Raw genomic sequence first — 25,009 nt, forward strand, 5'->3', positions numbered from 1 at the left:
GTTATGTTGTGGCAAAGCAAAAAAATGGTGAAAACTACTCACTAACGATGGTAACACCAAGCATGACCTTAGGCTTCGTACCGATGATAAACCTCCTTAATTACCTCCTTACGCAGGTCAGTAAGAATTTGTCTAATCCAAGTTGTATTTTGGGTGTCATAATTCTTTTTCACCAACTTCTTATTTTCTATTATTATCTCCTTCTTGCACAAGTTTGTATTGTAGTCGTGGTCGTGTTAGAAACGTAGATCTGTGTACAATAAGCCAAAGCTCTGGACATTTAAAAAATGATGAAAGCATGGTTATGTGCACGGAGTCTGAATCACAGAGTGGACATGTCTGCTCTCTCTGATACTCTTCTTAAGGGGCTTCTTTTCAGTTGTATGTAGCCTCCACTTCTCTCACAAAGCTCATCAGTTCTCTTGACACAAGTTGGGTTGGTCACTGTTATAAATATAATCTCATTGAATCTACACTTTAACAGTTTCTCGAGAGAAAAGACACTTTTATGTTCCTGAGCTATACAAGTAGAGGCGAATTCAGGATTTCAAGAAGATAGGTTCACCATTGCTTTTATGACAAGATATAAAATTCTATAGTGACATCAACTTGGCGAGTAAAAATTTAAAGGCTGCTTAGAAAAAAAAAAAAAAAAAAGGAACATAAGTGCAATTTAGTTGGGTTGGATCCTGCAACTTTAAGGGACTAAACCAAGCACTTAACCAGTTCTCCACTCGGTCTTGCTTGATCATATGTTCCTTCAGTTAATATTAGATATATTTTAACAATTGTATACATAATATACTGTGTTTAATCGGATGACCCTGGGTTCACATGACCCTTTTTTTCTACATAAATTCACCCTTGTATACAAGTTATGCTGCTAATAAGTGAACAAAATTTTTCAGACTTTGGCCGGTCATAATTTGTTGTTTTTTTCAAAACTTGGGCTTACTACTATGCAGTTATTGATATATTTTTAATTGACTGAATCCAGATCAAGGATGGGTTTGCTGAGGACGAAGAGCTTGGCGTCTGTTATGTCAGCCATGGATGATAATTTTGTGCCCCGAAGGAGATTGGTCCCACGTAAATCTCTTGATTGGATATTGCTTGATGCGAAGTTCTTTACTGCCTTGAGTGAGATAGATATTAGTATAGTTTTCGAGCTCCTCTTTGTTTAATTATAACTACAGTGATGGTATATATTGCTACATATAGTGCAATGACAATTAGAATGTTACTGAAAGTTATTTAAGTAAAAGACACTAAACTGAAAAATGATTTGTCAGGCACGGTATATCCTGCTAGTAAAGAAATCTTAGGGACAAAAATGAGTATCATTGTGAAGATTATGGTTGAATTTTACATAGAATGAAACTGCTGTATTGTCAGAAGTTGAAGAGTTATTGTGGCTTTGATTCTAGTTCAATTGCTCAAAAAAGCAATGACACAGGTGGATAAAAAGAGTAATGGAGAATAAAAAATAAAGTTAGTATTTTTTTTATTTTTAGATTTGGTAAAATGAAATTTATTAAAGTACTTCCTCCATCCCAAAAAGATTAACATATTTTTATATTTAGAAATAATTTAATTTTATGAGATAATTTACAACCGCACAAATATCTAAGGCTTATTTTAAATCGCATCTTAAAATTCTTTCTTTATTTTTTAAATTTCGCGTCAAATCAAACGATAATCTTTTTAAAATGGAGTGAGTATGAAAGAGTGAAAACAATAAGACATGAGGTGGAAATCTATTTGTCAACGTGTGCAGTGCACTAATAAGGTGAGGGAGTGCGTGGAGTTGGGGTCGGGGTGGGGGGGGGGGGGTAAAGGTTGTTCACAAAGTTAAAGCGTGTAAATAATTTTTGGAACAATTTCAAAGGTTTGTTATGTACTTTTCATATATATATATATATATATTTAGGCAAAATACATAGATTGCACCCTGAACTCTACCTAAAAAATTGAGTTCACACTCTAACTAATCGGCATATCTATTAGCCTTCTATCCTTATTTAAAGTGTAACAAATACCACTCAAAAAGCTGATATGACAAAAAAATAATTATAATAAAAATATTACCGAGTAAAGTCAAAATTAAGAAAGAAAAATACAATCTTTTTAACCTCTTCTTCCGCTCCCCTTTTCTTCTTGATGACCCTCATCCCATCTTCACGCCCCTCTCCCCCTTCTCTTCTCCTCCATGGGGAGAATTTTTGTTCTTGATTTTTCCCATTTGGAAGGAAAACCTATCTTTATCATAAAAAATGGAAAACATTAATGGGTGTTGGCCGGAAAAAAAATTCGCGCGAGCTTCCATGTTTCCAGTCAAAACTTTTCTTTCATTTATTTCTCTCACCCCAAATTACCTCTATTCTCTTGATATTATCATGTCAAAAATCATCCACTGGCAAATTATTCACATCAAGTTGATTAGGTTTTGAATCCATTTGGCTGGCGTCGAGGGCGGCAGTGAGTGGCGATCTATAAAATTTCAAAAATATCTGTGTTTTGATGATGACAATACTCACTCCACCACTCTTTTTCTCTGCTTCCTTCATGTCCACATGAGCAACTACAATTCTTCTACCTGTATCAATTGTGATTTTCCGGCAAGAAAATATAGACCCTTTAGTCTTTTTCCGGCATTCGAGAAGAAAAGGGTTGGAAGTCCAGCGTTATTGGAACTCCGGTTAATCGGAAAAGTTGCCGGAGAATTGGTGGAGGAGAATGGTGCTAAGTCAACCAACTCCGTTATGTTGGTTAGAGAATAAAAAGAAGAAAAAAAACGTATAAATGGAGAAAAAAGGAAAACTAGTGAAAACAATAAATAAAATATAAATTTATTATATTTCTGACATTGGTGATGACCTGTTGCTGACATGGCGCTGTATACGGTAAAAATCGGATATATGTTAGGTCGGTAAGACCGGTGACCGAGGGAAGAAAGAAAGAAATCAACACGGGTATGGAGACTTACTTTCTGGATCGGGGGAGTGCTCGAACCGAGGAAAGGGAAGAACATCGTTTGGTCCGATTTTCCCATAGCCGAGTTGATCATGGTCGTTCTTCCGTTTGATCGTGGCCGTTAGTCCGTTTGATCGTGGTCGTTGGTCCGAGAGGTCCGTTACGCGATTGCCACGCGTCGATAACGTCCTGTCATGGTTAACTGTCAATCGTACGGGTATCAGACCGTACGATCAACTTAATCCAACCTAATCCATTTCAGAGTTTTTCTTTATTTTTTATAAACACTTATTGTATGAAGCCCATGGGCAATACTATAAATAGGGGTCATTGCCCCACTTTTAAAAGGTTGGCTTCCTCATACCAAGAACATTTTGTAATAGCAAGATATATAAAATTTCTCTCTCTAACATCTGATTTTGGCCCGGATCATCATGTTCATCTTTTAAATCTGCTTGATCAAACAATATTCATATATTACTAGATACAAAATCTATAGTAAACCACTGATTATCAGTTGCTCATTCATAGCATATTCATATATTCCTTTCCTCTATCAAATAGATTAAGGCACAACCACATATCCTATACCTCACTCATAAATTCAATTGATTATCCAAATTCGGGGTAAACAGGCGCGCGCGTAGGATGATATTAATTCCACTTTAAATACGGATAAGGGGCTAACAGATCGCCCAATTAATTCGGTTTCTGCCCTTTGTCCGAGGGCCTTTTTCTCTTGGCGGCGGCAGCAAGGATACGAGAGGCACCCGCTGAATCGAACTTGGGTGCCGACGTTGCTGGTTCTGCTGCTGACTCTGGCCTCGGATCCACCGAGCCCTTAGGTAAACCTGAAAATCGAAGATGTTACATAAGGGTAGAAGATGCAATGAATACAGATATAAGCCGAGTATTACCGTGGTTCTGGGCGACCCATCGGCCACGTGACAGGTGTCCCCACGTCCGATCGTCGTGGACATGTTGGCTGAGGAGAGCAGTAACCCATTCGTTTAGATCCCGGACTACCGAAGGAATCCAGCCCACGGCTAACATAAATAAAAAGAGTGATGAGAAGGTGGATGAACTAAAGTTCGACAAAACACACAAGCAATTATTAAAAGAGTTCAGACTTACGATTATTATTCCACCTTTCCGGAAAAGGCATGTAGTTGTCCGGGATAATGTCCGAGGTCCGCACCCGGACATATCGCTCCAACCAGCCCCTGTCTCTATCTTCGTCCATTTTTGAGAAAACTGGATTCCGGCTACGCTTTGCGAGTTTTATTACGCCACCCCGGAACAACCTCGGGGAATATAAGCGTATCAAGTGGGCCAGCGTGAACTCCTTCCCAGTATCATTGGCCAACATCCGGAGGCAGGCCACGGCCCTCCAAATGATCAGACCAATCTATGCCAAGGTTACGTTATAGGTCCGGCACATGTCTAAGATGACCGGATCGACCGGGGGGTCGAGCTTGAGAGTGAAAGGGTAAGTATAAACGTATAAGAAACCTTCCCGATGGTCAGTGACTGATTCGCTTGGCCCGGGGGCAAATACTTGAACTGAACGAGTGTCCCACCCGCAATCAGCCCGGACTAAGTCGAGTTTTCCCTCGGTAATGGATGAGGGATATCGTCGCACATCAAACCCTCTATCGGATACGGGAGAAGGTTTTTCAACCTCAAAATCTTTGTTGAAATTAGGTTTGGCCGGTATAATGTCCGAGGCATTGGGCTCGAAGGTGATTTTTGCCTTAGGTGGTGAAGTTGGCCCGGCTCCTTGAGACGAAACCGAGGGAATATCATGGGAAGTGGTTTCGGTGTTGGCAGACATTTGAAAGTATGTAAAAGAGAGATTAGGTGATTTTGAAAAGGAAGTTAAAAGGTGAAGGGAACAGTCAGAATTCAAAAATGGTCAAGAACAAGAGGAAGAAGCAACAGCATACTTAACAAAAAATGGTTAGATGAAGGAGTTGGCAAAGCTATTTCCGTTCGCGTAATGTCAATAATGAATCAACGAGAAATATGGAATGAAAAGTGAAATGAAGAAGAAATGACGAACTGAAGTAGTAAGAAATGAAGTGGAGAATTGAAGGTATAAGAAGTGAAGGGTTGGAGATAGAGATTGAGGGGATCGTAAAATGAAAAAATGAAGTGTTGGAAGACGTTTTATAGACGTGGGATCCAGGCGGTTACGGTTCCCGGCCAACCGGGGGGTGCCACGTGTCCCATAATTAATGAGGAATGACTTGAAGCGATGTGCGTTGCGGCGGTTGTCAGAGCGGACCATCCGGGATAAGACACGTGGCCGATGGCAGAGGGACGTGATGCAACTGTTCCCGCCAAAATGAAAGGATAACAACGGACAAATGGAGTCACCGGTTTCTTGATTCATCCACTTCCCGTTACTCCGATAAAACTTCGGTCCAGAAAGTGTGGGGACTATCTGTATACGATAAAAATCGGATATATGTTAGGCCGGTAAGACCGGTGACCGAGGGAAGAAAGAAATCACCACGGGTATGGAGACTTACTTTCTGGATCGGGGGAGTGCTAGAACCGAGGAAAGGGAAGAACATCATTTGGTACGATTTTCCCATAGCCGAGTTGATCATGGTCGTTCTTCCGTTTGATCGTGGCCGTTAGTCCGTTTGACCGTGGTCGTTGGTCCGAGAGGTCCGTTACGCGATTGCCACGCGTCGATAACGTCCTGCCATGGTTAACTGCCAATCGTACGGGTGTCAGACCGTACGATCAACCTAATCCAACCTAATCCATTTCAGAGTTTTTCTTTATTTTTTAGAAACACTTGTTGTATGAAGCCCATAGGGCAATACTATAAATAGGGGTCATTGCCCCACTTTTAAAAGGTTGGCTTCGTCATACCAAGAACATTTTGTAATAGCAAGATATATACAATTTCTCTCTCTAACATCTGATTTTGGCCCGGATCATCGTGTTCATCTTTTAAATCTGCTTGATCAAACAATATTCATATATTACTAGATACAAAATCTATAAGTAAACCATTGATTATCAGTTGCTCCTTCATAGCATATTCATATATTCCTTTCCTTTCCTCTGTCAAATAGATTAAGGCACAACCACATATCATATACCTCACTCATAAATTCAATTGATTATCCAAATTCGGGGTAAACAGGCGCGCGCGTAGGATGATATTAATTCCACTTTAAATACGGATAAGGGGCTAACAGATCGCCCAATTAATTAGAATGTGAACTCAACTTTTTATGTATAATTTAGGGTGCAATCTATATATTTTGCCTATACGTTTATAATGAAAAACTATAGATAAAGTAAAAAAAATACAATCATATGATAATGACACGATGAAGGCTAAAAAGTTCACATTTTGTTTGACTGCATCGAAAACTAGACAAACATTATGAACGTTTCACAATTAGTGGAAAATACAAAAATGAAGCCTTATTTGGATCAAGACTTCTCTTTATCATTTTAGGCATGAAAGTAATTAATTATGGAAATCCACAAACAGTTTTTCCACCATCAACACAAATAATTTGGCCAGTTATATAAGCAGCAGCAGGAAAACATAGGTAAGCCACAAGTGATGAAACTTCATTTGGTTTTCCCATCCTGCTTAGTGGAGTTCTCTTAATCAAATTTTCCACATCTTTCGACTCAAAATCTTCCTGCAAATAGGAAAAAATAGTTAGGTTATACTAAAAATATTACTTTTTCTCCTTCATGGGGATTTTTTTTTTTAAAAGGGGAATGAAATTAGCTACGAAATTCGTCTCTAGATTGCTCGTAGCTAACAAAATTTTGTGATAATCCATGCTAATTCATCGCTAAACAGGAGTAGCAACAACTTTTTCCGTTTAGCTATAGAATTTGTCTGTTGCTAATTCTTGTTTCTGTAGTAGGGAGAAAAGATACTTACAGCTACTGTATCTGTAAGGGCGGTATCAATAATCCAAGGTGCAACAGCGTTAACTCGAATATTATCTTTTCCCCATTCGCAGGCCAAGTTCTTCGTTAATTGATTTATTGCTCCTATAAATAGTAGATCAAATCAAAATGGTTAATAAAATAAACAGTAAGTTAGTGTTTGTTATGGTGATTCAATAATTGTAAAAACACGAATTCGAGTGTTCAATGGTACAACCAGTCAAGCAAACAGTATATTCGTCCGGTTTAACTTTGCGAACCTATTACACTAGACACGAAGTTTAAGAAAAAAGATGATCACAACTTTTGAAATAGTGATTCTAAGCATTCATAACAATTGTGACTATAAGACTTTTGAAATATGTAATGTTAAACATGCCATAACATTTGTGTGACTATGAGAACTTTTATCAAGGATAAAATGAAAATTAAGTGTAAATTAAATTATTTTCAAACACAAGTACCTTTTGTTGCTGCATAGAGAGAAACAAAAGGAATAGCCATGATCCCAGCGATTGAAGAGATGAACACAATGCTTGCCTTTCCTGAAGCTTTCAAGAAAGGATATGCTAATTGACACAAGTTGTATGAAGCCTCAAAATTTGTTCCCATCATTAGTGAGCAATCTGCCGATGTAATTTTGTTGGTCTCTTTTGGTACACATACAGCAGCATTATTTACCTAAAATATAAGCAACAATCATCAACCAAATTGCACTGATCGTATAAAAATTCGTTTACACTGTCAGTAATATAAGACAATCCATTAAAGACATTTTGGATGTGTTACTTACGAGGATGTCAAGCTTCCCATTGAAGTATTCAGTGGCATTTTCAATCAACTGGATTCTCTGATCTTCTAAAATCAAGTCACATGTAGAACCATTTACTTTATACCCTTTGTTTTGCCATTTCTCCAAACATTCATCCAAATCCTTTTTATTTCTTGAACATGTATAGATCGTTGCACCAAAATTCGCTAATTCTTCTATTATGGCATGCCTAAAGCATCAGTAGAGAGTAATAAATCAGAAGCCAAAAAAGTGGACATTATAATGAAATAAATGAAAAAGGGAAAAAATTATGTATAGTTGTTGAAATTATGTTGCTTACCCAATGCCCCTAGTACCACCTGTAACTAGGGCAGTCATGCCATGAAGAAACCATCTTCCATCTGCATTGTTGTTTTCAATTTGTGCCATCCTTTAATTTCTTCTGAAAGATTTTTTCAAAGTTTCAGAGGATTAAATTAAAGTTGTGGCTTGATGGGAAAAGAGTCAATGATTTTGCATATTAGCATAGGTCAGGCTAACATATATATCGTTGTGCAAGTTTGAAAATTGCATAGTAACCTATAATACAATGTACAGTCAAAGGTCTGCGGTCTAATGTGACGGCCAAAGTTGAAAGTGACTAAAAAAAAAAAAGATCTATTGTCCATAGGGAAAGGGGGGATGTGGCACACGTGGGCGAATAAAAACAAGGATATTATAGATTAGATGTATATGCACACGTAACATGGGTTGAAATAGCACTTCTAGCAATACAACTACACACCAGGGAAAATAGGGGTCGTTTTATTGAAATTCTGAAATTTTTATATAGTATGAAATAGGTAACTTTTTGGGTTATAGAGGCGTACCAAAAATTATCTCCTTTCCCCCTAAATGTTTGTCCTTTTCCTTATCTTTTGGAATAAAAAACTGTCCATTTTCTTTTAACTTTAACGGGTCGTTTGGTATGCTACATAAGAATAATTGCATATGGTGAAAATCTCTCATTACACATGGTACGAGTTGGTAACAACACGTGGCAAATAAGAGCAGTCAAGGATACATTACATACGAGAACCCGAGGGAAGTGATTCCATGCAAACCCGGAGCAAAAACTACGAAGCAATTGTGATGTGATTCTTCGAGTTAACAAAAAATAATCAACCAGGATCTTGTTCTTGAAGCGATTTGATGGGCAGAATTCAAAACACGGGTGTAAATCGAGCTATATCTGAATTAGGTGATTCCAAGACGAGGTGAAAGATGACGATTTGAACTATGAAAATAATTATTGAATCGTTTACAACAAGTAAATATTGATGGCGGAATGACGGAAAGAAATTAAGGTTCTGGGTATGAACTAGAACGATTTTAAATCAAGAAACGTGTTCTTGAATGATCAAGAACCTATAAAGTTCCTAAGTCACCACTCGAAATTAATAAATGTGATAAAGAAACACCACACACAACTGAAAACAAGGTAAAGACTATCACCATCTTACTTTGAACCAAAAACAAGGATAAAGACGGAGAAATAGAGAAAATAACTCTATTGCAAATTATGCTTATTCTCAAAAATGTAGATTGTATCTAACAAAGCATAAGAAAGAACTAGGGTCTCTTCTTTGATGACTACAAATCTGTATTCTACTCTAGAAAGGAAATAGCTAAAAACAAGGAAAGTAAAATCCCTATTTTACAAAGAAAAGAAGAAAGTAAAACCTAGAAAAAGGAAACACAACTAATCCTAATTTTAGAAGCACATAGTATTAACTTGGCTTCTTGGGCTTGAAATCATCCTTGAGCTTCTTGAATTTGTAGACAAATCCACACACCAGTTCTTGGGTTCACAAGAGCTTGTTCTTGACGGCCTAAATAACAAAATCCCAATATAACTTCTTGATTTTCATCATTCTTGCCTAATTGAAAAGGACTCGTCCTTGAGTCTAAAGGCTCTATAAATGGTGAAAGATTAGCTACATTAAATATCGAGGATACCCCATACTCCTCTAGTAGCTTATAAGCATTATCACCTAACTTTTGAACATCACGAAAGGGACCATCAGCTCTTGCTTGCAACTTTGGATACTTTTTTCTTAGGAAACATTTCCTTCCTAAGTATACCCAAATTAAGTCTCCCACTTCAAAGAGTTGTTTCTTTCTCTTCTTATCAGCTTGTTTTTTGAATGCTTTTGTTTGCCTCTCAATCTGTTGTAAAACTTTCTCATGAATCTTCTTCAACTCTTTAACTCTCTCATTAGCATCAACACTAAAAGAATAATTTTTAAGAAGAGGAGATAATTCTAAGGGACCAAGGGGATTCTTACCATATATCACTTCAAAATGACTTTTTCCGGTTGTTTGATTCACAGACTTTTTGAAAGCAAATTCAGCCTGTGGCAGTAACGGCTCCCACTCTCTTATGTTCTTCTTAACTAAACTTCTTAATAAGCAACCCAAACTCCGATTGACTACCTTTGTTTGCCTATCCGTCTGAGGGTGATAAGACGAACTATACTTCAACTCTATACCAAGCTTAGCCCATAAAGTACGCCAAAAATGACTTAGAAACTTAGTGTCACGATATGAAACAATGCTTCCAGGAATACCATGTAGCTTGACAATATTGTTAAAGAACAAAACAGCCACATGTGTTGCATCACTTGTCTTTTTGCATGAGATAAAGTGTGTCATCTTAGAGAACCTATCTACCACGACAAAAATAGCATCCGTACCTTTTTGAGTTCTTGGTAATCCAAGCACGAAATTTATGCTGATATGTTCCCAAAGTATTGTAGGAATTGGCAAAGGCTCGTTATTGACACCCAATTTTGGCTCGCAAGTACTTAAAAATAACGTATAAGGGAGCCCTGATAGGAAACAAAATAGCGCGTTTTACACAATTTTGCATTTTCCGCAATTTATTGATATCCATATTTTAGGAATTTTATCAATTTATTATCATTTTAGATAATTTTCCAATAATTATTATTTTCTACACATGTAAAGCGTAGTGCTATGATTTTTGTGCAGTTAATAATCGTTTCTCAATTTTTACGGCAAATACATGTTGACACCCAATTTTGACTCTTTGTGCTTAAAAGTGAACTTCTTCATGCTTCCAAGTTATTAATAGCATAATACGCTATTTTTGTACTTTTCTTTACTTAAAATAATTTATTAAAAATTATCCCATTTTTTTATAAATATTAGTATTTTTATCTATTTATCGTCATTTAAATCAATTTCAATTATCATTACTTTTTTGCTGTCATCTACAAGTACACAGCACAACACTACAATTATATTTTAGTAAATAATTACTTTTTAAATTCTTTACAATACAATACATTTTTCTAAGTATCAATTACATTTTTTATTTGCATATTAATGCTTACATTTTTATATGTATATTTGTTATATTTTAATACAGTTCATCAATATAGGAAATCAGAAGAGAGTATTGCAAACACAATTAATGTATTGGATATTTCAAAATTCGTCATGTCCTCGATCCGTGTATAATTAAAATCTCACCTGTCAGATTTCTTTGTCCTCTTTTTCTTATACTGTTCCCGTTATTATTCATGTATTTATTTTCCGTTATTATTTATTTATTTATTTATTTATTTATTTTGACTTTCCTCTCTTCCTCCATAAATTTTTACGATCCCCTTTTTTTTTTATAAGATCTTGTTTGGTTTTTCACTCTTTCTCCTGACATTTTTTTTTGTCATCTCTCTCTCAAATTGCTCTCTCTCTCTGAACTCACTTTTCTCTGTGCCCCTTTTTTCTTCTTTTTCCAAATAAAGGCCCCTTGTGATTTTTACCTTTTTGACTTTTCTTTCTCCTCCCTAAACTCATATACCGTCTCCTGTCATTTTTTCAAATCATCCGTCCAATTCACTCTTTCAACTCTTCTTTTCCCTTTTTTAACTCTCTCTCTCTCTCCCCTTTTCCAACTTTTCTCTTCCTTTTAAATTCTATCTCTCTCTCATTTTCACTCACTGAGCCACCCATTCCCCTTCTAAGTTCTAACCCAAGAGACCCAAAAACTCTCATATAGATATCGACTCTCAATTGCACCACCTCTCATTTTTCTTTTTTCTTTTTTCTTTTGCCTAACCCTCATCTCTTCATCTCTCTCTCTCTCTCTCTCTCTCTATATATATATATATATATATATATTTATTTTTTTTATTTTTTTTTCACTTCAAGAACCTTTTACATTAATCGAAGAGCTCACCACGAAAAAGTGATGGAGTAGCTTTTATTTTTTACCAATATACCAAACTTGCTTATTTCAGAATAAGTTCAATTCTCTCCTTCTTTTAGTTGTCAAATACAATGTTTTTCTTTTAATTTGGCTTAGGAAGCAGTTTAATTGATAGTGTCATTTTGATATATTTTAGTCCTATCCTCTGGTGTTGAATGACTAATAAGAGAGGATGGATCAAACTTTTTCTTTCATATATATATTTTGCTTGTTCATTTTTTGGTGATGTAAAATTTAATTAATATTGTCAAATATTAACTTTACCATCTTTGTTCTTAAAAAATTATATTTTTTTGTCAAACAGAAAAGAAGTTTTCATGTAACCAAGTATTGAACTAGGAGCCTGTTTGGATGAACTTATTTTAACTAGCTTATAAGCTGTTTGAGTTAAAAAAAAAAAAAGTTAGGTTGCTCAACTTATTTTTTTTTTGGCTTATAAACTATTTTCAGCTTATAAATTGTTTTAGATAAGCTAAATTAAACGGGCTCAATTATTTTTTTGAATTTATTTTAAACACAAAATGACTTTAAGCTAGTCAGTCAAACACTCAAAACAGCTTATAAACCAATCCAAATGGGCTCTAGCTCGTATTTAACAGCTCTTGAACTTCATTTTTTATTATTAGATTCTCATCTAACAAAAAAGATCATTTTGTTTTCATATGAACTATTCTAAATAAAGTTAAGTGTGATTTTGGAATTAATTTTTTTATTTAAAAAAATCATGTAATGCATTTGTCTCACATCATAAAACATTTTTTGTCCCTTCTGGTATTCCCTTTAATAACAGATGTTTAACTCAACATAGAAATAACTTTAAAAAATCTCTTCACATTTCAAGCTTAGCTATCTTTTCTTTAAACAATCTGAGCAACAGTATAAAAATAATGCGAGCAAGTGAGTGCGAGTTTGGTATTGAGAATAGAGACGGAGACGATTGTTTCTCATGACCAATTAAAAAATAACTATCGATTTTTGAGGCCTTCATTTTTAAAATACAGAGATATATTAATTTATCAAGGATGTTGTCCCAAAAAAATCATATGTTTTATAGTGGTTTTCTGTCGAAAGTTTGCATTTTATTGTAACGACCCGTTTGATCGTTATTGTGTTTTTACTGTTTTTTCCCCTGTTGACTCGTCCCCGAGCCTTGTTAGTATTATTTTGACCTGCGGGGACTGGTGGCACGGTTCCCTAGGCATCGTTTTGGGTTTTGAAATGACTTTTAGAAAATCTTGATCTTAAAGCGAAATTGTTTGACTCGAAGTTGACTTGGGTAAACGTGCTTGTAATCGAATTCTGACAGTTCCATTAGGTCCGGAGGGTGATTTATGACCTAGCGGTGTCATTGGTTGGTTCCCGAAGGGTTCGCGTGCGATTTGGGTCATTGGTTGAGAAACTAGTTAAGTTAGAATTGGAGTTGATCACGGTCAACATCGAGTCAAGGTGATCCCGCGTCGATGTTTTAAAAGTTCCAATAAGTTTTTATGATGATTTTGGACATGTCCACAAAGTTTGGTTAGATTCCGATGAGTTTTGGATAAGTTTGAGCTGTATGGTGATTATTTTCGGTTTCGACGTCGATTTGAGCATAAAGGGTACCATATTGAGCAAATGACCTTTGATTCATGTTTGGACTGAACCATTATATCCGTATCGTAATTTTGGTACCATAGCAACTGAAATCATCAAGTTTCGATATCGTATGAGGGGATTATGGTCATTTTACTAAGAATTGGGTTGCCAGATTTTTCAGATTACTTATGAAATTGCCACTGAATTCCCAACTATTGAAACTTCCATATCTCCTTCATTATAAGGTCAAATGGAGTGAATCAAAAGCAAGTTTTGGGATTGTTTGGTACTAGAAACGAGGCAAAACAATTGGGCGTTTTTAGCTATTAATGTTGTTAGAGTTTCTCTCATCTTGAAAGTTTGGGTTTGGGAAAATTCAAGGATGTTCTTCAAAATTTCTTCCATTGGGTAAGGTCTAAACCATAATCTAAGTATTTTCCTTTGATTCATTCCCTTGGTTTAAGCTTAATCCATGATTTTTCAAGTAGGAAATTAGGATTTTTCATGAAAAAGGTTTAATGGATCTTTCTTGAGAAGTTCATAAAATTAGTTAGACTTCCTAAGTTGCTTTAAATGATGAAATTGATTGGGTTTATGCTAGATTATGATGTATCCAAAGTTGTTAATCATATACCTTCCATTATTAGTGTTGAATTCTTGAATTCAAGAGTTAGGTTTTATACCCAAAATTGGGGGTTTTGCTTGAATTTTGAAATTGAATGAATCCTTCAGTTGATTTAGCAATTAGTTGATGGGTTTTGATCACCTAGTTTTAATTGGATAATTTACCCCCGAATTTTCCGTTTTGCCCTTATGGGCCCCGTTTCCCCAAATTCTAGGGTTAGTTTTGACCTAATTTGAATGATAGCAATATAACTATCGATCTTCATGATTTCTAATCTAGATTTCGAATATGAATAGAATTTCTTGATCTTGAGGGTCAAGGAAAGGAAAGGCTAAGGTGTGATTGTTGGTGATATTACTGTTCGGCCTTCCAGGTAAGTTACAGCTTACCTTGGCGAGACTTCGTGTAGCGAAGCATATATTTAGATTATATTATCGGAAAAAACATGTAAACCTTCAGGTATGAAATTGGGTTGGATATTGTATTAGGTTGGGCCCTGTTACATAATTGGGGCTAGCCATCCCGCTGTGTTGTGATTGAGTTGTCCTATTGTTGTGGGCTTGATGCCGCATAGTGATAGTGGATATTGGAGACTATTGAGATATCTTGTTCATGATATTGTGCTGCCCTACTTGTTGGCATTTGATTTTGGGGAAAGTGTCTTTATATGACTTGTGTAGTCTTTCATGATATTGTTGGCGTACCCATGTTTGGTACTTGTGATATTGATCTGATTATTCATGTTGACTCATACATCGCACGCATTCACATCTCTCATGATATATTGTTGATACTTGATGAACCACTTTGATGAGCTGAGCGTAGTTTGCATGAGAGTGATGTGAGTTGTCCGATATTTGATGGTTGTCCCGGAATCATGGATTTTGTGCGAGTGATGTGAGTAGTCCGATGTCCGATAGTTGTCCCGAAATCGTGGATTGTGTGATGTGAGAGTCCGATGTCCGATGATTGTCTCAGAATCGTGGATGAGTGAGTGCATGAACTTCGCGAGTCCCCCATGAATTATGCTACCGGGACGTCGATACTTCCGTCAGGAGTACATGTGTACACAACATTGCATTGCATTTGCATTCTTACATCGACACTTTCATCCGGAGTACATGTGTACACAACATTGCATTTGCATTCTTACATCATTGCATTGCATTGCATTATGGCTTATATTGTGATGATCTAGCGTTTTACTTGTATTGTTGGTTTCAGATTGGTTATATTTAGACTTGGCATACTTGGGTTTAGATGTTTCAACCTAGGTGATGATGTGTACTTGCATCTGATAGTGTTTGACTTATACTTGTTGATTTATTTGCCTATCTTGCTTTATTTTCTGAATTATGTTAGCTATACTTAGTCGGCCTATGATACCTACCAGTACTGTGATTTTGTACTGACCTGCACTTGCTGCATTCGCTTATGAATGTAGAATTTCAGGTTGGATCTACTTTTGTTTCTCGTGGCTGATAGTCGCTCCGAGATTTGCTTAGAGTCCACAGGGTGAGCACGAGACGTCCGCTGCCTTGAAGATTCTTCTTATTTATGTCTTATTTTCTATTCCTAGACATATTCGGACTTGATGTTGTTACGGTTCGCTTTTACGCAGGTAAGACATAAAAGTTACTGCGAGGTTGTTAGTGCTCTAATTGGATTTTAGTATTTTTAGAGTCGCTACCTAATTTATTATGGAAAACTAGAAAAATCGGGTTTAAAGATTTTTCCCAAAACAAGTAAAACAAATTTGGACCAAAGTTTGAGGTAAGGGTTCTGGTGATCCCCTAGGGAAGGTTTTACGCACCCTAGTATTAAAGATCTGTAGAATATGGTTGACCTAAGAGCTTCAATGTGTGATTAGCATACTTATTTGCTTAAAAGTGTTTAATTTCCCACAAAAACATGTCACTTCATTTCATTCATATATGGTTTCAAGAAAAAATTTGGCAAAAATTCCCCTTATAAAAAGGGGGTTTTGGGTTTAAAAGTCGGAAAAGGGTCAAATATACCCCTCTACTTTATTTTATTAGTTAAATATACTCTTCGTTAGTGAAAGTTAACAAAAATACCCCTGCCGTCTTCAAACTTCACACTTATGCCCCTATTTGGATGGAAATCCCCAAATCCTCTCAAATTACCCAATTTCAAAAAAATTATCCATTTTTTTGTTGACCCGCCCCGCCCGACCCGCCATCATCATCATCATCATCATCAAGCTTTAGTTTCATCTTTTTTCATGAAGAAAAAAAGAAAAAAAGCAAGAATACACCCATATGATAAAATCTCAAAACTCACCTCAAATTTCATCTTTAAATTCAACTCTAAATCTTGATATAGCTGTCCAGTGTTTCGGACGAAGTAGCAGTTCAATTCCACAGATGTCCTCACTTGACGAAATAGTGAGTTTATATACCATACTTTAGTTTTTATATGTCATTTCTTATCAAATATATATCAGGTGTTGAGGTGCAATAATGACCATGATGTGTATACCTTCTAATATAATTATCAGATTAGTGATTTACCCATTGCACCAAAACGAAAAGGAGAGGAAGAGGGGAAACTAGTTATCATGTATTTATGGTATGTGCAACTGCATTTCTTCTTGATATAAGATACAGTTATTTTGACTTAAATGTTGCTCGTGCAGGCAAGGGAAACGAATTCTACCCCCTACTGTAGTTGTGATGATCAATTCAGCCCAGGTGAACAAGTTGATGTTAATGAACATAGCTTGCTACGTTGCCAAGAGCCTCCAGAATGTAATTTGACGAATTTGTCCATTAATGCAGGACCAAATTCTCAAGGTATTGGCTGCATCAAGATTTGAAATTGGATTTAAAGATGAAATTTGAGATGAGTTTTGGGTTTTTATCATTTGGGCATGTTTTTGCTTTTTTTTCTTTTTTTCTCCATGGAAGAAGATGAAGCTAGAGGGGTGGGGCGGGTCAACAAAAAAAAGGGGTATTTTTTTTGAAATTGGGTAATTTGAGAGGATTAGGGGGTTTCCATCCAAATAGGAGCATAAGTGTGAAATTTGAAGACAGCAGGGGTATTTTTGTTAACTTTCACTAACGAAGGATATATTTAACTAATAAAACAAAGTAGATGAGTATATTTGACCCTTTTCCCTTAGAAATTCACATAAGTGTTCAACTCACTTTATTTCCGGATTAGGATACACTCGGGATTTCTCCCGAGTAGAGTCGATACTATTCTAGTCCTAATAAAATGTGTTTAGTTCTTATGAGTTTTATATATAAGAAAATATGGAGTATATTCTCCGTTTTGTATTTTTATATATAAATATAAGTTTTTTTTTTTTTTTTAAATCTGTTTGGTTTATTTTTTATTTATTGAAGCCATAGGTCAATAATATTCTAAGTCCAAATCCATTTATCCTCATACTTAGTCCAAAATATATTTTCAGTCCAATAAATCTTTGGGCAAAAAATGTTTGAGTTAAAAACGGTCCATTTCCTCCATTTTTTACCAAGCCTCAAATTTCCAGTTTTCAAGTCATTTTCAAGTTCTACTCAACATCAAAAACCTCAAGGCCTATTTTGCCATCAAAGATAAACCCTATTTTCCCATTTTTTTCATCTCAATTCAATTCTTAGTTTGATACAAAACTCACAAATTATTCAAGCTAATGGGCTGAAGGCCCGAAATCATTTTACCTTCTTTTTAAAAGATGAATTGTTCCCAGATTTGTCATTGCCAAAAAGTCCAAAGTTTGCCAATTCCCATTTGAGAAAAGAACAATTTACTTTAAATAATATGAGTTGTTTATTAAAATTAGCCAAAATCAGATTAAATGCCAATTTTAAGTTGTGCAAAATCAAATTAAACCGAGTTTGAAAACGTTTTGAGCGACTTCCTAAAATACTAAGCGTTTGATTTCCTAAATTCTACACATGCATAAGGGTTTCATTGTATCACATGTTTGATATACAACATATACATATCAAGATAAGTAAAGAGGGGAGGGAAAATATTTCTTTTCAAACTGATGGGCCTACTCATTGGCCGGGCCTTCAAACATATTAGCTTCCCTTTCCCATTGTTCTCGGACGGACTCGATCAAGAGAGGGTATTGGGCCAAAAATGATTTTATGCAATAGGAATGCCTCAAAGAATGATATTTCATGCAAGAAAAGAGAGGGTAAACATGAATTAGAAAGTATCTAAACAAAAACTGAACTTAATGAAAAACATGTAGCACACAAACACGCAGACCCGTATGGGCTGAGACAACAAAGGAGCAGACCCAAAATTACAAAGCTACAGGCTCAATGTATTAAATCCCATATGAATTAAACTAACAGAGAAACAGTCCCAATATTAGAAAAAAATGGAAGCAAAGTCCACAAAATTATCTGCCTAAAACTGTTACACCTCATAGTTTGCTACGTTAGGATTCGTTGGGTGTTAGCTGCGTTATCGTGGATACTAGAATACCTTCTAGGATATATGAGATTATATGCGTCTACCTAATGATTATGAGAGTTTAAGTTCATATAATAAGCTAAGGAAGCATTGGAGGGCGAGTGGATTAAGGAAGTTAAGTTGTTGGAACTTTGGAGAAAAAATGGGGGACAATTTCGGCCCAAATTGGAGAAGGAATATCTTTTAGTATATGGGGAGTTTTGAGGTAAAGAAAAAGCCTAAAGTGAAGTTCTTGAAGTCTAGTTTCAAACGCAACAAACCGTGCATCAATCCGACATCGGAGTCAAACGTTATGAGCATCTTAAGATGGGCTGTCAGAGCAGGGAATTAACCCTGTGCGAACAAGCCAGAAGGTGGCGCGAACGCGCAGAGGAGGACCCAACAACTCAGCGTGAACGCGCCAGGAGGCAGCGCAATCGCGCTGAGCAAATTTTAAGTCGGTCCAAGCAGATTCTGGAACTCTATATAAGGGGGGCTTACCCCCCCCCCCCCCCCCCCCCCCCTTTCTTCATCAAAACACACCAGAAATCCCCCAAATATTCTGAAAATTTCCCACAACTTCCCAACATCAAATTTTAAGTTTAATCTCCGAATTCAGGTTCAGACAGCGTATAGTTGCGATTATAATATCGTATTGCGGTGAATTTTGGCTGGAATTCAAAGTGGAAAGTGAAGATATTGTTGTTCTAGCGGAGGTAAGGTATGAATATTTCTTTATCGATATTGATTTCGGCGTATTTACAAAGGTAGAACTATTAAATGATCATATACCAAATTTGCTGGTTGAGAAAATTGAATAAACATAGCGTGGGATGTTTTATGAAATACTTTGGTATTGATGATGTTGTTATTGGCGTTGGTGTTGTTGTTGTTATTGTGTTGGTTGTTGGTATTGTGATTTTGGGCTAGGGATATAAACAGTGGAGATGTTGCCCGAATTTTGGCAGATTCTAAAGGACTTTGATTTAAAGACTTGAGATAGGCATATGACGATCAGTCTAACAGTAGTATGATTTCTCTTGAATGTAGATTTTCGAGCTCGGGAGAATAAACGTTAAGTAATAGAAAACCAAAAAGGTATGTTAAGGCTGTTCCTTCTTTTCTTGGCATGTTTCCATATATGGTAAGAGTGTGATGAACATTATGATTCGAGACTTTTTAAAGTAGATCTTGTCATGTTATTGTCTAGTCTCCTAGTGTTGTGTTGTTCTTTCTGAGGGATCACATCCCCACCCTATGTCCGTGAATTTACAGAAAGACAGAAGAGACACATTACAGTATCAGTGTTTCCAGCATATGCATGATATACTGCATGATATACATATACATTTTTCTTTAGCCTGGCCACTTGGTCAGTGAGACATTTTTATTTTGCTTGGCCTACGGGTTAGTGAGACAGATACGCCTGGCCTACGGGTCAGTGAGACAGATATGCCTGGCCTACCGGTCAGTGAGATAGACTGCCTGGCCGACGGGTCAGTGAGACAGACTGCCTGGCCGACGGGTCAGTGAGACATATTGCTTGGCCACTTGGTCAGTAAGATTTTACAGTTTCCTGGCCACTTGGTCGGTGAGATATATAGTAGTATTATGTTGCATTTCATATGAGACAGGTCAGGTGAGATATTCAGGGCATTCTTTGGACTCTAGATTGTATCATTTCTAGTTCAGTTTCAGTTATCGTTGCCTTACATACTCGGTACATTATTTCGTACTGACATCCCTTTTGCCGGGGGCGCTACATTCTTGCCTGCAGGTATAGATCGGCATATTGATAGACCTCCCCAACAGACAGGATTGCACATCATCTGATTGGTGAGCTTCCTTTTTGTTCGGAGTTGCCAGGTCCTTGCACTTTCTTTTTTATTCCAGATTGTATGATATAGTCACACATCTCTCTAGAGGATTGTGGACGAGTCCTATAAATAGTAGGTCAGTGTGATAGCCTTGTCGGCTTGTATATGTCTGTTGGATGCTGTTGGTTTTGTACGATTAAAGCAACCTCCTCGGCTTGCCCAGTTATATATATATATTTTGGGTGTGCGCCCAGTTCAGTCGAGATGGTCAGTATTTTTATATATCTCCAGATTAGACATTATCTGTTTAAATTGGGGTCCATTCCCCAGAGTTTCAGATTTAGTGTTATTCGCCCGGGCCTAGTTTAGCTTCGGGTGCCGGTCACGTCACTCCGGAATTGGGGTGTGAAAAACTTGGTATCAGAGCAGGTATATCCTAGGGAGTTTACAAGTCGTGTCTAGTAGAGTCTTGTTTATAGGTGTGTTATGCACCACATCTTATAAACAGGAGCTACAGGGCATTTAGGAATTGGTTACCCTTCTTCCAAATCTAAATCGTGTTGTAGAGCCAAGTCATAAGAGATTTGAGTTAAACTTACTCTTCCGTATTTGTGCACAGCTATGCCAGTGACGAGGAAGACTGTAGTTAACTGGAGAGGTGATACGGCAGCTGGTGAGGGGAGCAGTAGGGCACACCTGACAATTGACGCCCGAACTGAGGGCCAGGGTGAGACCCTATCCCCACCATCATCGACGACCCCACCGCTTGAGGAGCTTTCGAGGGAGGCAGTACCTCCAGTGCCCCTCCTGTGCCGACAGACCAGGATTTTAGGAGGGCGGTACACTTATTGACTCAACTTATGATGACACAGAGATAGCCGAGAGCACCTACTGGAGCAGTGACCGCTGATGGGTCCCATAGTTCGAGGGTTTGCGAGTTTTTAACACTTGACCCTCCAAAGCACTCAGGGGTTAAGCGGGACGAGGATCCACAGAAATTTGTCGATAAGCTTCAGCGTATTTTTAGGGTTATGCATGCTACCGAGATCGAGGCAGCGGAATTAGCGGCTTTCAGGCTTTGCGAGATAGCGGTCTTATGGTATGAGAGGTGGGAGCAGGCCAGAGGTCCTGAGGAACCTCCCGCGCGTTGGTATGAGTTTTCAGAGGCATTTCTTGATCATTATTTACTGCTGGAGATACGAGAGGCGAGGGTAGACAAGTTCTTGACTATCCAGCAAGGTAGTTCCAGCGTTCGTGATTATTGCCTCCGATTTGATTTCTTGGCCAGATATGCTCCATCCTTCTTTGATTCATCTAGGGCCATGATCCACAGGTTCATAGCGGGTTTGCACCCCGACTATGTCGAGGCTTGTACCACTGCGGCAGTGACTGATAACATGGACCTTTCTCGTATCCAGGCATTTGCACAGAACTACGAGGATCGTAGACGTCAGCGGCGGGTGGCTGAGATCATGGAAAGGGAGTACCATAAGAGAGCTAGGACTACCGGTCAGCAAGGAGAGAGTAGGGGGAGTTTCAAACCCCAGTACCAGGGTAGGCCATTTAGGACACCATCAGCTCATTCCTAGGGATACAGACCAGGGTACTTGTCACGACCCGACTAGGGGCCGTGACGAGTACCCGATACTTGTACCGAGCACCCCTTGCTTATCCTTTTACTTTTTCTTCTTAGCAGGCCGTATGAACTGTGCCATACTTTTGTTTTTGAACATTAGCAGCATCATTATGAGCATAGACTAGTCACCTTCAGTATCACTTTCTACAACAACATTAACATGCTAGAACACCATATATCTAACTGTACCAGACTGACTGTACATATCTGTCTACGAGCCTCTAGACATAGTACACTTATACATAGAAAGGGTCGAGTACTGTCGTGCCCGAAAATACATACACAAAATAGTACCACGAAAGTGGGGCTCCGGAACAACTGGAGCGTTGTCAACACTGCTGGTAAGGCTTCTAAGGATCAAATCCGCCTGTCTGCTGACCTGCGCGGCATGAAACACAGCGTCCACAAGAAGGGACGTCAGTACGAATAGTGTACCGAGTATGTAAGGCATGAATAGTAGCATACGAAAAGTATAAAACGGAAATAACGACATAAGAGGATAATAGCACATGTCCTGAGGTAAAAACATAACCTGTATATATATATACCCTTGGCAGGTGCTATGCGTACTTAGCTTTCCTTTAAGAATCTTTCCTTGTTCATATACATATACATATAAAATAGGACATCTCATATTGCCGAGGCGTCGGCAGCCGATCCATTTAACCATAAATATACACATCCCGCGTCCGGGACGATATCATATCATGTAATGCCAACTGATCAGGTGGATATGCGTTCATAACGCTCTGCCCTTACCTCCATTTCCCCCGTATACATATGCATATATCATGTACATATATCAACGTCTATAGCGCTCTAGCTCTTTTATCATATACATATACGTGTGTCATGTGCATGTATCAGCGTCTATAGCGCTCTAGCTCTTTCGTCATGTGCATATTTTAAAAATATATACACATATCTTACATACATTTACATGTCTTATATGCATTTACGTATCCTATATACATATGTCTCATAGGCACGCAGGAAAGCCCAAAGAAGAATCATGTAGTCATCGGAGTGACGTAAGGTCGGTGACCTCCAATTATATTATAGAACACTCGTGATCGCTTTGTCTCACCTTGAAGGAACGAGTATTTTAAGGTGAGACTATCAACGGGGAATAATATTAAAGTAAACGTAGAATGAAATCGGGGCATCATAGATGACAGTTCATAGACTTTGAAATCTTTTAGAAAATAAAGTCATAGCTAGGAAATATAAATAATATTCAAAAATTAGTTTATCATTTTCATGTTTACATAAGATACTTAGCTTAGTCATCTTAGTCATAGAGTCGTTCCGGTAGTACGTATCATAGGCATATTCTCTTATCTAACATCATTGTTATCATTATCGTCATGGAAGTGCCCTCGTTAGAGGAGTCATAGTATTTATCATTTGGTAACGAAATCGGGATCAAAGGTTCCCTTTGGATTCACTTCAAGTAAGTCAAGCAAGACTGTAAGGAAAAATCCGAGAGTAGCGGGCCCACCTCGGGCCGGATGAGGTAGCGTATACGATTTACGTATGTTACGTGTCATAGCGTTACTTGTGAGGGTCTTAGGGTAATCGGGTCCCATTTATACAAGTTCTAAGGGTGTAGGAGGTTTTTCCAACAATTGGCACACTTTCTAGTTCAATTCTATTGAACAAAAAGTGGAAAACTTTAGGTGCGGATTCCGAGGAACCGAGTTGTCCCCGAGGCTCGTACCCAACTTATTTCAACTAAGACATGCCATAGAAAGAAGGGTGAAGCCTTACATACCTCTTTCCGCTTCTTTTGCTATTCCGAATTCAAGCTGCAAATCCGCCAAAATCTGCGATTTGGTCACATTTACCCAAACTTTCATTAGGGTACTTAGAGTTAGAATCTTAAGGAAACACTTGGCTACCGAAATTTCGGCAGCATTTCCTCTGTAAATACACCATCCTCAACATTTACCTAGCAAGTTTTCAATCAACAACAACCCGGGAATTCAAACCCGGCCAAACTATTAACATAACTCAACCACACTAACAATTTCCATATTCAATCCAAGATACATTATAACAACTTAATCAACTTACTACTTCTTTCAAAACCTTCCAACTCCAATGAAAACAATAACAACCTTATAATATATATTCCAACAACACCATACTAATATCATTATCTTCCATACATGTAAGAACATAATATTCAATTTACATAATCTTCCAAGACAAGCCTCCAACTACTAATACTTCACTAAGCTCATTAGGCTTTTGTTTGCAATATAAAATCCACAACACAACAACCAACATACTAAATAAAACTTGCTCACCATGCATTCATGATTCACCAAATATACACGGCTATACATGTGATATACAACTCACCGCCACACAACTATATTCTTGCTATTCATGAATTTCACTCACTTTTGCACACTACAACATGCAAAAATATCCATAACATGTAAAGAATAAGTTCTTACCTTCTTCCTTGATCTTTCACTTAGCTAAGTCTTGCAACTTGCTAGAATCTGAATTTTTCTTGCTCCAAAGACCGCTCCACCTTGCTTGGAATCCTTTAATTGGTAGAAAATAATTTTTGAAGAAATTTTTGTCAATTTTCTTGTCAATTTTTGCACTTGGCCGAAATGGCCTTGGAGATTTCTCCTTCTTTCCTTTTTCTCAAGTGTTCTTGAAGTTTCTAATGAGGTATGACTCATTAATTGATCCTTTATATTAATTATCACATGGATAATTAATAAAATCATCGGCTTGGGCCATGTTGGCCGGCCATCCCTCACAAATTTGGGCCTTATTATTATTTTTTGATTTTTTTTGGGCCAACCCGGTTGGTCCCGAGTTGGGCCTAGCCCACTGACCCTTCGACCTTAAAACGTCCATATCTCCTTGTACCGACGTCACCTGGGGACCCACGACCTATGGTTGGAAAGCTAATTCAATTATCTACAACTTCTATATC

General features: G+C 37.4%; 1 protein-coding gene, 1 long non-coding RNA gene and 1 other non-coding gene across 3 annotated transcripts; 2 read left to right on the forward strand and 1 right to left on the reverse strand.

The window, feature by feature from the left end:
• Positions 1-285: 285 nt before the first annotated feature.
• LOC132616402 (small nucleolar RNA snoR100) lies at positions 286-398 on the forward strand. The gene has a single exon (XR_009573183.1). It is a non-coding gene; the product is annotated as a small nucleolar RNA snoR100 (small nucleolar RNA).
• Positions 399-6,329: 5,931 nt separating this feature from the next.
• LOC132615805 (tropinone reductase homolog) lies at positions 6,330-8,210 on the reverse strand. The gene is made up of 5 exons (XM_060330398.1): positions 8,022-8,210; positions 7,703-7,910; positions 7,374-7,590; positions 6,902-7,014; positions 6,330-6,650 (listed from the first exon to the last, which is right to left on the reverse strand). The coding sequence occupies exons 1-5, from the start codon at positions 8,108-8,110 to the stop codon at positions 6,474-6,476; spliced, it is 804 nt and encodes a 267-aa protein (XP_060186381.1). The 5' UTR covers positions 8,111-8,210; the 3' UTR covers positions 6,330-6,473.
• Positions 8,211-11,104: 2,894 nt separating this feature from the next.
• LOC132616098 (uncharacterized) lies at positions 11,105-17,422 on the forward strand. The gene is made up of 3 exons (XR_009572994.1): positions 11,105-13,940; positions 15,602-15,778; positions 16,817-17,422. It is a non-coding gene; the product is annotated as an uncharacterized LOC132616098 (long non-coding RNA).
• The last annotated feature ends 7,587 nt before the right edge of the window (positions 17,423-25,009 follow it).

Source organism: Lycium barbarum, chromosome 10 (genome assembly GCF_019175385.1).
Source record: "Lycium barbarum isolate Lr01 chromosome 10, ASM1917538v2, whole genome shotgun sequence".
NCBI lineage: Eukaryota > Viridiplantae > Streptophyta > Magnoliopsida > Solanales > Solanaceae > Lycium > Lycium barbarum.

Coding starts and splice junctions, on each gene's coding strand:
- LOC132615805 (XM_060330398.1), bottom strand. CDS start 8,110: ATGGCACAAATTGAAAACAACAATGCAGATGGAAGATGGTTTCTTCAT. Junction 7,015..7,373: donor TCTCTATGCAGCAACAAAAG/GTACTTGTGTTT, acceptor TACTATTTATAG/GAGCAATAAATCAATTAACG. Junction 6,651..6,901: donor CCCTTACAGATACAGTAGCT/GTAAGTATCTTT, acceptor TCCTATTTGCAG/GAAGATTTTGAGTCGAAAGA.